The sequence below is a fragment of the Pempheris klunzingeri genome, chromosome 8 (assembly GCF_042242105.1).
Source record: "Pempheris klunzingeri isolate RE-2024b chromosome 8, fPemKlu1.hap1, whole genome shotgun sequence".
Classification (NCBI taxonomy): domain Eukaryota; kingdom Metazoa; phylum Chordata; class Actinopteri; order Acropomatiformes; family Pempheridae; genus Pempheris; species Pempheris klunzingeri.
In genome coordinates this window covers 16,588,445-16,601,722 of record NC_092019.1, presented here as the reverse complement: position 1 = coordinate 16,601,722, position 13,278 = coordinate 16,588,445, and the positions used below count along the sequence as shown (strand labels likewise).

Below are 13,278 nucleotides of genomic sequence, written 5' to 3'. Positions count from 1 at the left end.
CATAGTTTCATTGTCACTGTTCACAACCTGATAAACATATTGGTGACTTCATATCCTCTCTGCACCCAAAGATGATTAAAACATTTAATTTCGGGATATTTTAACAACTTTATTTAAAATTAAGAGATTAAATAGCAACAAAATGAACTTAAAAATTCTGTACATTATTTATATGATTTCTTCAGAGATGTGACACAGTGAGGACACTTCAAGCATCTTATTAACTGGAAATCAAGGCAGCAGCTGCGCTTCAGCACAGCTCATTCTGGTGAGCCAAAACATTCATTACTTTCACATACCATTGCCGATAAGAATCAGTGCATAAAAAAAGTATTTTAGGATGCTGAATGAAAATCAAATGAGCTGAGGTTATTCCCGTTTGCTGAGGTTAATTTAAGTGACCGTTGAAATCACCGTAGCTGTGCAGAAAAGCACGGCAGATAAAAATAATCTCCCTCCAGTTAATAGAAAAATGTGCGTGTGAGAAATAACTGCTTTGGTAATGAGAAAGTTTCAATATGAGAGGCTTACTTTTTTGTGGAGTGTTAAAATGTGCATAGAAATGTTTGTAATGTGGTTCAGTTGAAACAAATGTATGTGAACTTGTATTAATGATCAGTGTGTGTTCCAGGCCAGTGTGAGCAATGAATGAGCCGGCGCAGTGGAGGGGATGTAGCCCACAGCGGGATTCCAGACTTCAAACTGGATCACTGAGGATGACCTACAAAACACAAGCACACCGTTCAGTAGAATTAATTTCCTGGCGTTTGCTCATTAAACCCACATTTCATGTACCTGTTGAGTATGATGAGCACTACTGAGCCATCTGGTCTGATGAAGGCAGAGTATTCCAGGTGGGTTTCCTGACTGGCGGACACGCCCACTCTCTGAGACCCCTCCCACAGGAACTTACTGTGTACAAAGGTGAGTTGTGTGGATTCATGATACAGCTTCCTCCTCATAGTGGAACAGGTGAAAAATGGCATTAAGTACAAACAAAGCTCATGTGCGGCCCAGTTTGCTACCTGAAGTGGGCCATGCCGTAGAAGGATGGCTGCTTGTAGAAGACGTCTCGCTGTGCATCCACAATAACAGGGCTGTCTACAAAGTTTTTATCCCAGTTTGGCCCACCAGTCTGGTCCAATGCCAGGTTCCAGTCAGTCCAACCCACCACGTAATGATTTAAGTCCTGCCATGGAGAAAACACCCACAGTTTAGTATCCAGTCTGTGTTTTGTCTAAATGAATCAATTGGTCTGTGTCTGGTGTTTTGTTTAAACATCACAAGTGCAACACATCTACATAAACAAATCCCTCCAGATTCTCAAGATATCTACAGTCTGAAAGCACCCATGCAAAATGGATAGAATGGAGGGAGTCCAATTTCCTTTGTGAGCAAATGAAGAAAGAAGAAACAGAACACCAGTTCTAGCTTGCTTTGATAGCCTGCAGGCAGTTTCTGAACAGAGTGTGCAGCCGAGTGCAACTTGTAAACCTGCACTGCAGCATCAAAGGGGGGAAGATTCACCTTTCAACAACAGCTCATAGCTTGTCAAATCTCACATCTGTTACGGTGGATCTGACTGAACAAGTCTCACGTATGAGCTAAGATGATCTTACCTCTATAATGTCATGCGCGTACTGTTCAGCCCTGCTCCAGCTTCCCAGCTTCACCCCTCTGTCTAGTGAGTTCCAGCCAGAGCAGGCCTCTGTGCCAAACAGGTAATACTCTGGGTAGAGATCATGGGTGACTCCCAGGCTAATTTCAGCTGGGACCAGGCTGTCCAAGTACCAGTGAACAGCCACACCGTGAATGTACCTTCCTGCATGAATATCACTTAGGACCTGGAGGGACACGGAAGACAAAACTGAGTTTCCAAGTAAAGTACAAGCCAAAAAGAGCACCAATGTCCTTTTTTCAGGGTATCTACGGGTAATGAAAAGCCTTAAAAAGCACTGAATTTTGTCAAAAAAGTTCTTTAGAAGGTATTAAAAAGCCATTGATTTAATTTACAGTGGTCATAAATATTTCCTCTTGCCTGCTGTAGACAGTAGTGTTAGCCAAGTTCTTTGTGGGTTGTCAGGAGAGGTTATACTCCTATAAACTAAAAGTGGATTGTGTGAGCTGGATGCAGCTCATCTGAGTCCAGGTTTCATTAATATAATTGATTATATCATTTGGAATTTTTGTCACATACTGGTGGGAAGAACTGAAAAAAATATCAAAGAATAACAAATATTTCTAGGCCGTATCATACCTCCTAGTTTTCCATCACGTTTTTATGCTTTAGCTGGTACGACCGTGAAACAGATATTAAATTGTGTTCTAGGTCATATTAAAGGGTCAAAAAAAGTCTTCAATTTAACTTGGCTAACCCTGCAGAAATCTGTTTTTTTCTTATTAAATCTTGTCGTGGATTCTTGCGGCCTCTCTATGACAAACAAAAAAAGCTATCTCATCTACTACACAAGACAAGCTGGTTTATTCCTGATAAATTGGTAGTTTCAGACTCTTTCCTCCAGAGAGCAACTTGGAGCCCAAAGATGGAAGATCTAAGAGGCTGTTTTATTCCTGCAGCTGTTTCACCAGCGTATGGTAGCAAACTACACCTATATCAACATTCATCTAAACATTTTTATCATGTCATATCTTTCTTGACTTGATTTTAATCTGTATTGTACATTATTAATCAATGAATCTATTGTCGTCTCTTATGCTGATTAATTCCTGATTTCTTTTCTACACCAGTGCAGCTTCAGGGATAACAAACCTCACCATGACCTTTCCCACTATCTCTCTGCCCTTGGACTCACCACTTTAGCCCAGTAAGGCAGCAGCAGGCGGTTGTCATCCATTATGAGGATGTGTGTGTGTGGGAATGATGAAGCGTGCAGGGCAGGGCCGAGGTCCAGAGCTACCCAGTCCCTCTGCTCCTCAGGAGTGAAGCCCAGAGCCTGAAAACTGCAGCGAGACAAAGATGTTTCTCAGTCTGTTGTGAAATTTAGGAGCCATGAAGACGGTTAATTCTGTGTAATAAAATGAGAGACCTGTAGTTTGTCATCTGTCCTGCAGAGGGCTCATTCCCTGTGGTCAATGCCCAGAAAGTCAAGTTATATTTAGCATATTCCTCAAGGAACCTGAGAGGAAAGGAAAAAGTGACCAGCAGAATAAGTTTTCCTTTGTATAAAACATGTGACGTCACATTAAGGTTGAGCCCCACATGTCACCTGATGTAGTACTGAGCCCAGGTTTTATACTCCTTGCCCCCAGGCTGGCCCTTCAGGGAGCCCTTTCCTATGAGTGCACCATTAGTTTTCATCCAGGCAGGGGCGCTCCAGGCACTGGCCAGCAGAGACAGAGGGTGAGGAGACAAGGCCTGAGCTCGCTGCAGGAGAGGGATCTGAGAGGAAGAGGAGGAGGAGGAGAGATCAGGATGACAGAGCGATGGACATATGCATGTGTGAGCGTAGGAGAGGAGAGACACCTTCATGTTGACGTCTTCAGGGGCCAGTGTGAAATTGTCCAGGCTGTAGTCTCCAGGTGTGTCAGCATATGTGTACAGACGGGTGGAGAAGTCACAGCTGGCCACGGGCACGCGCACCACGCTGTAGCCGATCCCTGCCAGACATTCAGCATGGGTCATAATTCACTATTATCATTTATACAACTTATAGAGGAAAATATTTTGATTATATACGTTGGAAACCTCCACATAAAATGACTACATTAATAATTTGGATTATTCATATGAAGTAAGATATTAGGGAGTGATAATACTTTCTATGTCTTTTTATTTCTGTACAATGTTTCTTTTTTGCAATGCAAACAATAATTATTCCTCTTGAGGGCGTCCAAGAGTGGATACTGGTGAATAAAAGAGTATTAGTGAAAATATAATAGTAGTTGTACTAGCAAAACACTGTACATTCATAAACACTTAAAATGCCTTTATTTCTGGTTAGAACTACAATATTCTGTGTTAAAAACCTATTTGTTTAGATGGTACATGTGCCAATAGGGGGAGTCACAGTAAAGTGTTACCCTTACACACATGTAAAGCGTTTGGTGTCATCTAATAGTGGAATATAGTTAATTCCTTTGAACAACAGTTTCAATATTTTCTAAGTGATTCTGCACACATTAGCCATCCCACATCTACATACTGAATTAATTCCTTTACACGCATACATGTACTGCTGGTATGAGATGTTGCTGCTACTGATGATCCTCCATCCTGTTAATGTAGGAAACAAACTAACCTGCACATATAGACACCTCTAAGAGAACGTGTGAAATGAATTTTTCATTACGTTGAAGCAGAACAACCGTTGCTATGCGAGAAACACTGGTTACTATGTTTTTTTTACATTAAAATTAGACAAACAAGAATACTGACTGTGCATCTTATTCCTGGATATTCCTTTTCTGATCTAATTACTCAGCTATTGCACAGAACATTTACTTCTTCTTTTTGATAGTGGCTACCAGCTTTTTACTCTGTACCTTCAGGGGAAAAGTACTGGCGCAGCAGCTGGTCCTGTGCTCCAGCAGACAGAGACAGGATGTTAATGGCTGCCGCGTCCGTCATGGCTCCACCGAATCCCCTGATCTTCTGGTACTTCTGGTAGGGGACGACAGTCAACCTGAGGCCTGAAAGAGACGCACAAACAAAAGCATACAACAAAAGAGATACCATGGGCCTGCTTCAGCATCACACACGTCCCAGGAAAAGGCCGGGTCACTCACCTGCCCAGGTGCTGTTCACCTGGAGCTGACCCTGGCCTGCTTTTAGCCTGCTGCCGGCCATGGTGGTCAGGTAGGAGGAGTACTGGCCCAGAGGAGGCAAGGTGGCTGAACCAACACTATCACAGTAGGTTGAGTTACACACACACACCACCGAGTCATGGCCAAAATTTCTGGCAATACACTCACTACTTCCTGGAAGGAGAGGAAGTCACAGAAACATGATTTATTTTTCATGTGTGAGGTTTTGTGATCAACTTTACATGCAAGCACTGGGACAATGCAAGCAAAAGCAGCTGTTGTGTGGTGTTTAGTGTTACCTGTAGAGAGGGTCACTTCTGCTGAGAGCAAAACAAGACCCAAAAGCACAAATGATGGCAAGGACAACGCCATTTTATCTAGAAACAGATATCCACATGAGGCTACGGAGATGGATACAACACGTTTCAAATCAGCATCAGGCGGTACTGCAGTAAACAGTAAAACACAAGTAAACTGCTCCTTTCATTTAGCTGACACACACGCATTTCATTGTCGTGTCATTCGGGGCACTTCAGAGGAGATTATCTCACCATAGAGGCTCCTGATGGAGACTCTGGCATCTCCTGCAAAATAATCTAAATATTTACACACGATCGTCACCTCAACTGTCTCCAGTCTGCCATTACACCAGCACTTCCCTGTCACCTTGTGCCTTCTGGCGATCAAATGGTACTTTTAGCCAGTCATGTGACTTTGTGGAGTGTCACGTGAACAATCTGCACAAATCAGCAGCCAGGTGGCGCTGCAGCATGAACTGGGACACAGAGTACAGGAAGTTAACTTGATTACTCTGATCTCATTCAAAATTTATTTTAACATGCTTTTTTTTTTTTTAACAATGCTTTTAACATAATTGAAAACTGTTTAAAAAACTACAGCTTTGGAATATCTTTTAGTTTTGTTATCAATTGTCTGTGAACAATCATCCTGCACCCATTTTCTAATTGCACATCATTAAATTGTAGATAAGATAATACTGTTTTCTTCACAATGAATGCACTTTAGTGAATAATGTGAATCTGTTTCAAGGTTTACATCTGAATACTAATGAGTGTGATCTTCCTGCAATTAAAGACTACGTGTTGAGTTTCAGAAAAAAAAAAAAAAAAAAGAGTTATTTTCTGTGAATTTGGGCTGATGTACAATAAATATGCAACCTTTTCTCGAAAAAGTAAAACAAGTACTTAATTCAGTATTTTATTATCAAAGTAACATACAAGCATCATAATTTACAGAGGGACACGCATCACAGAGATAGACGCCTGTATGTTTATGTATTCCTAGGACATTGATATTTGTGTGTGTGATATTTAAGTGTGTTTTAAGTCTTCATAGGAAGGCACAAATTCTCTCCAACGTTGATGGATTTCTGTTGCTCAAAAAGATGAGTTCTTTCTTTCCTTCCTCTGTTTGACCTGATGAAGAAAAACAACTCAAAGTTAATAGAACAGCGTCACTTAAATGTCTTTTTTTTTTTATAGAGCAAAGCATCCACAGTATCACCACTTACTCTGTGGATGTTGCAGCCAGTGGCGGTCCACGTAGTAAAGGAAACAGCTCTCGAACTCCTTCTCGCTGTAGTTGGGCACCGACACTGGGATGAGCGGGTCCATGCGGTCAAACCCCTCCTGACGAGCAAAACACAAACGGAACAGGAAGCCAGCATACTGCACGTCAAGTATGGTTTTAAATAGTGCTTTCAAAAAGAAAAATACCATAAATATGATTAACTCCATTTAGATGGAACAAATTTGGAACTCGCACCTGTGACAATATTCAAACAAATAGATATTAATATTTGTATCATTTAAATGCAGAAAGAGGAATATCCTGCATAATAGTGCATATTTCTTGGTAATTTATATATAAACATACATTGCAACGAACCTATTAAAAAAAGACAAGCTGAAGTCTGCATGATCAGCGGTCAAGAACAGAAGTCTAACTGATTAATATTTTACAATTATAACATCAACATTTTTCTATTTGGCGAGAGAAGAATGCTATATGACCCTACTTTGACTTTTATATTTCAGTTCATGGATGGAAGTGGTCATGATGGATTTATTGGTCCATTAGGAAATGGATCTTATGACATGCAGACATCAGATAAATATGACCATAATAAATAACATTACAAGCCCCTGCAACAACACAGCCACAGTATAACACTGGAAACAGGTATAGCTTCAGCCATGAAACTAAATGAACGACGTAGACCGGATGGCGACAGTACTGACAGATCTAAGGATTCGATGATGATTGCGTTACTGATCAGTGAACGCTTTGCTTGTGTGTTAAACAGTCTAGTTAATACAGAAGGAAAGCAAGTAATCTGAACACTGGCAGCACCACTGGATATATGGGCTGTTTTGTTGCTCACAGTCTGGAAAACAGAAAACAACTTCCGCCCAACTGTCCTGACAAGTAGAGTAATGAAGTCTTGAGGTCTGGTTTGCAATTTCTTGACTAATGACCGAAGTTAGAAAAGAGAAGGGAAGACTAATGTGCTGTCAGAGCTTGAGGGCAAGCACTAGAGATTAAAAAGTACAATAAAATGAGCCCTGACCTCTCCCAGCAGCTCTTGAGGCAAGTAGGCAGATTTTGAAGTGTAGAGAGACCCCGTCTGAGACAAAGTGGTGATAATGGCGCCTCCGGTCTGAGACAAATACAGTGAATGTTAGTGGGAGAAAAAAAATCTGCTGTATAATATTCTCATGCAACTGTGGTCATCGCCTTCAGTGTGTTCTTCTCACCCAGTCGTTCTTCATCAGCTTCTTCAGGTTATAAACCAAAGTGAGCTCCTCTGGATCCACCTGATGGACGTCAAGGAAGAGAGACACATAAGACTTCCTACCTGTGGGAAAAAAGCACGACAACAAGCACGATGCGTGACAGGATTTTGAGTGTGCTTCCTCACAGTGCTCTTATCCTCCTTCCTGATGGTGGATTTTCCCCACAGGCTGTTGACGCCATCCACAGCCACGGCCAGGCGGAAGTCTGACTCTGGCTGGCCGCTTTGCAGCCTCAGCTCCTTCATCACCGCCCCCACCACATCACTGCTGCTCTTCACACGAGATATGCCCTGCAGCAGAAGAAGCACCAACAGAAGACTGATGACAATGTCTTAAGAAGGGAAATGAAAGGCAGTTAAAGGGGAACTACGCCTATTTCACATGTCAAGGTCTGTTTACTACCACTACTACTGCAAATGTGAAAAAAGTTCTTTAAAATATAGCGACTCGAGGCTACACTTGTCACTACCAGCATAACACGTGTGAATCTGTCTGAACTGTCGCAGATCTAGCTGGATTGTTGGTAATGTAATGCTTCTGATGAGGAACAATGCGTAGGATGAAAAAAGACATGATCTCTTCTTATGCTACTTCAATTTTGATCCTTTTTTCAAACTGTAATCATGAGTCTGACATTGTTATATGAGTGCGATGCTAAATCAGTGGCGTACTCCTTTGAATAGCAACCACAGATAAGTTTATGGGTCAAAATCTGAGCAACTGAAGTGCCACAGCACACTGTAATTTCATGAAGCTTTTCTTTAGTTTTAAGCATGTAAATATCCAACAGTTTAACAAAGGTGCTTCAGGAGGAGGAGGCTTGGAACTGATCCGATTTCTTTTGTCTAACAATGTGCTGTCACAAAGCTGGCAAATAACATGAGATTTAATTACAGCCCACGACCCACTGTAACACCAGCAGTGACCAAAAATTATATTTGTGTGACAAGTCAGACAAAATAGGAGCATCGCTGATGTCTCAAAGCTTTCCATAACATACACCAAATGATACAGTGAACAATAGCAGGACAAGATGGCTGATTTGAAAGAGGTGAAAATTCACAGGCTGAAACATAAATCTACTGCCTTTGTCAGTGTATTTGGTACAAAAAAATATTATGCTGATCCATCACCATGCTCAGTTCATTGGCTATTGATCATCACTAAGCACAGGCAGGGTGAAAGATGAAACTTTAATGACCCCCGTGGGGAAATCGCCGGGGCGGAAGGAAAGAAAAGGTAACGGATAGAAAATACAAATGGATGAAAATGTCTTGGAGCGAGCACATCTCCGATGAACACGATTAAAAACTCAGAGCCAGAAAAACCAAGAGGTGCGGATGGCATTTGCCATCTGCCATTTACACTGAGAGGACTCACCTGATCCACCAGCTCTCCTAGCGTACTTCCCTCTGCAGTGAACTCTCTCTTCGTCCACATATAGCGCTGCTTTGTCTTTATCTGGGAGAGAAACAGAGCAGTTTTATTTTTACACGGGCTACATTTTAATTCATGCATTAGTTGCCATCCTAATTTTTAAGCTGTACACTGTTATCATTGTGCTGCATGTGTCCCAACACATTAAAGATTTGGTTGTTTTGTGGGAATGTAAGTTTTTGTTTGTAGTAGATTTTTACTCTGGGTTTTTTGTACAACCAAAAAAAACATCGTAAACACTCCATTGGTATAAATTAATTAGAGTTAACTTCCTAGATGGCCTTTAAATGAAACAAGATGTTGCATTAAGAACTTTTACAGTCACTTACCTTTCTACATGTTAAAGAGCAGTGCCTGGCTGAGTACATAAGTGCTTTGCTTGATTGCTTTACATATATTACCATGTGACCTAATCCGCAGAGAAAACACAGTCAAAGCTCATCTAAGGTGTATAAATGCTTTTACTGTGAGGAAAATTTTGCAATACCACATAAGCGCAAGAGCCATCAAGTTCATATTGTAAATTACAGCCCATAATAATATCGTCTGATGAGTGATGCTCAAAAAGGTACATGACGTAAAAAAAATTACCTTTGAAAGGAAGTGCTCATTGGTGGTTTTGAAGTTGCGTAACCACTCTGTGGCTTGTAGCGGCTGATCAAAGCGGGAGGTGTTAAATGATGAGGGCAGGAGTTCCTTACAGTTCTTCACCCAGAGGTGAGCTGCATTGTAAAGACACAGAGAACATGTAGGAGGGTCACTGTTGATGCTCTGCAGTGGTAGCCAGCAGTCAGCGTGTTTGAGTGTGTTTGTCTCACCGTCAGGAATATGCAGCACCAGCCAGCCCTGTGTATAGCAGAAGTGGACTGTGTGACAGAGGGACATCGTCTTCCCGCTACCCTTCAACCCATCTGAACAACACGATAAGGTTAACAGCAGGTTTATTCAGAAGCATCAGCAGAAGAGGAGTATGTTTATCGGTGTGTGCAAGTGTGAGCAGGTTTTCAAAGGATACAGAATAAATATCGCACAGGAGGTTTGTTGAAGTCTGTTTTCTTCAGGTAAGAGATGACCTCTAGAGCTGGCTGCCTCACCATCATAGAGGCCTCATTAAATGTCTTCACCTAAAACCAGACATGACCATTTGTTTTCATGGTAGACATTTTAATACTTGAAAAACAAATAAAACAAGATACAAAATATTCTTTATGAACCAGTAAGTTTAACATTATATCCATAGACATAAGCACATACCTGTTGTTGATAGCGCCGAGGGAGGCCGTGAGGGAACAAAGAGCGGATGTGTTTCGAGGGCAGTGTGTAGTACTGTCCAATATGTTTCTCTGATTGACATGCCTGGAAAGAAACAAACAGTGAGTCGGCTGTACTGTGTTTTCCCCCTACCTGTTAGCATGGTGACGACATCTGCACTTAGTAAAGTAAGGTTTTCTTACCGGATCATTCTCCTGCGTTCTGAAAACTGAGAAGGGCTCAGGTTCTGACTCTACAGCCACAGCCTCCTGCTGCTGCCCACATCTACTGGTATGAAGGGACCTTACATGTGTTAACTGCAAAAGTTGAATAGAATAAATAGTTTGTCATATATATTCAAAGCTGCCAAGCCCACAAGGGTTTACAAGACAGTATTAGCAATAGTTACACAAAGAGGGAAAAATAAAAACAGAAAAATAATCCAAACAAGCCAAATGGCTGGTTGGATTAATAAACATGCACTGTAATCTACATTCATTTGTCATGTTGATCAGACTTGGATGTCTGACGGGGCATTTTCAGGGAAGGCTTAACTCAAAGATTATGATAAACAGAATAGAATATAAAATGCTTTTCAGCCTAAAATCATACATGTGACCCTTTCTGTCCTCCTCACGGACTGAATGGAAGCAGCCAGCATCCACAACCAACGGACTAATGCTAAATCTTAAGTGATCACGTAGAAATCTCTGTACTCTGGTGAAGACAGCATAAAGTATTGCTCCGGATTGTACATGTGCTTCACAACACATAACCACCTACTTCATATTTAGAACGTAACCTTTTTACATGAATCAGTCAAGATTTATTCCAGTGCTCTTTGCAGCCTGCACACTTGCACTGTTGTATTCTTGTTTACAATTTAAACAGACCCAACCTACGCTTACTTGTACCTGTTTTTGATCAGCTTTAGTCCTCTTCTTTTTCTTTTTAGCTGTAACTCTATTTCTGTCTTCTTGAAAATTGTTCTTGAGAATGTGCACAAGTACACTGAAACCAACTTAAAATCACACTTAAATCCCTTGTATGTGTACAGGTTCTTGACCAATAAAAGTGATGCTCTAAATATAAGTTTATTTGATGGTCATTTTTAAAACATATTGTTAAAATGAGCTGTTAACTTTATAAGCCCCCTCCCCTTGGATAGTCATTTAAACCTCAATGAAGCTTTTTTTTGTAAGTTACTTTGTCGGCTTGTAAATTAACCTACTGCTAAGTCGCAGCTTGCATCACGACATACTGTAAATACCTAGACAGATTATTCTTATTATGTTATGTTATGTTATGTTATGTTATGTGTTGTGTTGTGTGCCTGCAGCTTCTCAAATAGCATTTAAACCTCCAGCTAGCAGTGATCTTACCGTTTGTCGCAGTCTGAAAGTCAGTCTGTGCAGCGCCATGATCTGAAACATGGAGGACGAAATTAATTTAAGTTATATTTCACGGACCCAAAATGCCGATGAAACAAGCAATGCGAAAACAAACGAGTGTCCTGTAACCTTGCGTAAATACTTAGCTAACAGCTAGCTGCAGCAGGCACGTAACCTACAGGCAAAATTAGCGAGGAGGAGCTATTTAAGAACATAAAGTCGTTTACCTGCGATTCACTTCATTAAAAAAGTAAGTGAGGAGGATTTCGGCTGAGGTCATCCACTGAAAAATGTCCCCGGAGAGGTTTAACAGGCTGCTGGAGAAGTCAATGTGCCAGAGATGTCACGGACTCCGCCATCATGCGGTACGAAGCAGGAAGTGACGCCACGCCATCACAACTGTGCGTAGCCAATGAGGTGACACGAGACAGGCGACAACAAGTAAGGAAAATGGAGTTTATGAGACTTTGACACATTTCACCTGCAGAAATGCTGGATGCAGTCAGACCTATAGCAGCTGTAAACTCTCCGTGGAGGTTTTCCACATGTAGATGACAATTTGGGGAAATACGGTGCTTCTTTAAAGCACTAAACACGGGAGATTTTTCATACTTGTGCCTTAAGCAACTACAGTATTTTCAACTTTAGGCTATGATCTCTGCTAACCTGTATTAGCTGCTTGGAGATAAAAACGTTACAATCAGCTTTTACAAAGTGGATATCCATGATGAAAACAAAACCTGCACAAGTTTTCTTCCATAAGCCTCAGAGCTGCTTTACAACACTTTTGTACTGTACATTTTTACTTTATAGTTTTATATATATAATGTCAATAGCCTCATTTGGTTCCTCATTCTCAAGTTCTATGTTATTCCATATGTTATTTTCCATGCTCCATATCCATACTTTAACCACTACTCACTCCATTGTACATACTTGCTCAGTTTCATTACTTGCATTATGCAAAGTTATGGTAACTAAGCCTTTCAAACATTTATAACATTTTAGTCAGAAACATTTATGCCTACCTGAAAAAGGAAAAATATAGCCTACAGGCATTACTATTACCTGCATTATTACCAAATGTGACCTTAAATGTTTTAGTGTATATTGTGTTTGAGAAAGAAAGGCTTTGCACACAAATGCCAAGTCTTCTGTCATCAGCCTTTCTTTAAGATTTGACTTTTTTTTTTTTGCTTTGTGTCATGAAAGTGTTGATCCCCTCAGAAGTTTAAGTGTTTTATTAACAAACTTCAAACTGACTCACAGAAAATCTGGATCCCGTAACAGTACGCCCACGCTGTAAGAGGACTGCTGCGTTGGTCTCTGTGCTCACTGTAGCTGACGGGAACTTGAAGTTGACGGGGTGAATACACAAAGCTCAAGAGGTGGGGAGTGGAGGCTTTATAGGGTGAGCCATAGGGGCCTGACATTTTTTTTTCTGGGTTCCGCTTAATGTAGCCACATGTCTTTAGGTGAGGCTGATTACCAACCGGGGAAACAGCACCAAGTGGCCTGGCCCCAAGTTCAATATGTGTCATTTGGTTTGTAGTAATTTAGCACCACAGCACAGCAACTTAAATACATTATGACATATCAGGGACCCTGAATCTAGATTT

At 41.0% G+C, this 13,278-nt stretch overlaps 2 protein-coding genes across 4 annotated transcripts; both read right to left on the bottom strand.

Moving 5' to 3' along the window:
• Window positions 1-89: 89 nt before the first annotated feature.
• gba1 (glucosylceramidase beta 1) lies at window positions 90-5,452 on the bottom strand. 3 transcript variants are annotated; one of them, XM_070835104.1, is made up of 12 exons: window positions 5,316-5,452; window positions 5,064-5,210; window positions 4,747-4,938; window positions 4,504-4,650; window positions 3,485-3,618; window positions 3,228-3,400; window positions 3,048-3,137; window positions 2,814-2,961; window positions 1,620-1,844; window positions 1,026-1,189; window positions 796-912; window positions 90-721 (listed from the first exon to the last, which is right to left on the bottom strand). In XM_070835104.1, exons 2-12 carry the CDS (start codon window positions 5,134-5,136, stop codon window positions 616-618), a joined length of 1,569 nt encoding a protein of 522 aa, XP_070691205.1. In that variant the 5' UTR covers window positions 5,137-5,210; window positions 5,316-5,452; the 3' UTR covers window positions 90-615. The 3 variants fall into 3 exon arrangements, with proteins under 3 accessions (XP_070691205.1, XP_070691203.1, XP_070691204.1); XM_070835102.1 differs by having other exon boundaries at window positions 5,064-5,165; XM_070835103.1 differs by having other exon boundaries at window positions 5,064-5,141.
• A 516-nt stretch (window positions 5,453-5,968) lies between these two features.
• dap3 (death associated protein 3) lies at window positions 5,969-12,037 on the bottom strand. Its single transcript, XM_070834626.1, has 13 exons — window positions 11,887-12,037; window positions 11,651-11,692; window positions 10,472-10,585; window positions 10,272-10,373; window positions 10,033-10,141; window positions 9,836-9,928; window positions 9,609-9,739; window positions 8,961-9,041; window positions 7,706-7,870; window positions 7,542-7,601; window positions 7,355-7,444; window positions 6,296-6,413; window positions 5,969-6,200 (listed from the first exon to the last, which is right to left on the bottom strand). The coding sequence occupies exons 2-13, from the start codon at window positions 11,687-11,689 to the stop codon at window positions 6,115-6,117; spliced, it is 1,188 nt and encodes a 395-aa protein (XP_070690727.1). The 5' UTR covers window positions 11,690-11,692; window positions 11,887-12,037; the 3' UTR covers window positions 5,969-6,114.
• Between the last annotated feature and the right edge of the window lie 1,241 nt (window positions 12,038-13,278).

Coding starts and splice junctions, on each gene's coding strand:
- gba1 (XM_070835104.1), bottom strand. CDS start 5,136: ATGGCGTTGTCCTTGCCATCATTTGTGCTTTTGGGTCTTGTTTTGCTC. Junction 1,845..2,813: donor TGCCTTACTGGGCTAAAGTG/GTGAGTCCAAGG, acceptor GTGTCCCTCCAG/GTCCTAAGTGATATTCATGC. Junction 722..795: donor GTGCTCATCATACTCAACAG/GTACATGAAATG, acceptor TGTGTTTTGTAG/GTCATCCTCAGTGATCCAGT.
- dap3 (XM_070834626.1), bottom strand. CDS start 11,689: ATGGCGCTGCACAGACTGACTTTCAGACTGCGACAAACG. Junction 10,374..10,471: donor GAACGCAGGAGAATGATCCG/GTAAGAAAACCT, acceptor GTTTCTTTCCAG/GCATGTCAATCAGAGAAACA. Junction 9,929..10,032: donor TCCTGTGCGATATTTATTCT/GTATCCTTTGAA, acceptor CGTGTTGTTCAG/ATGGGTTGAAGGGTAGCGGG.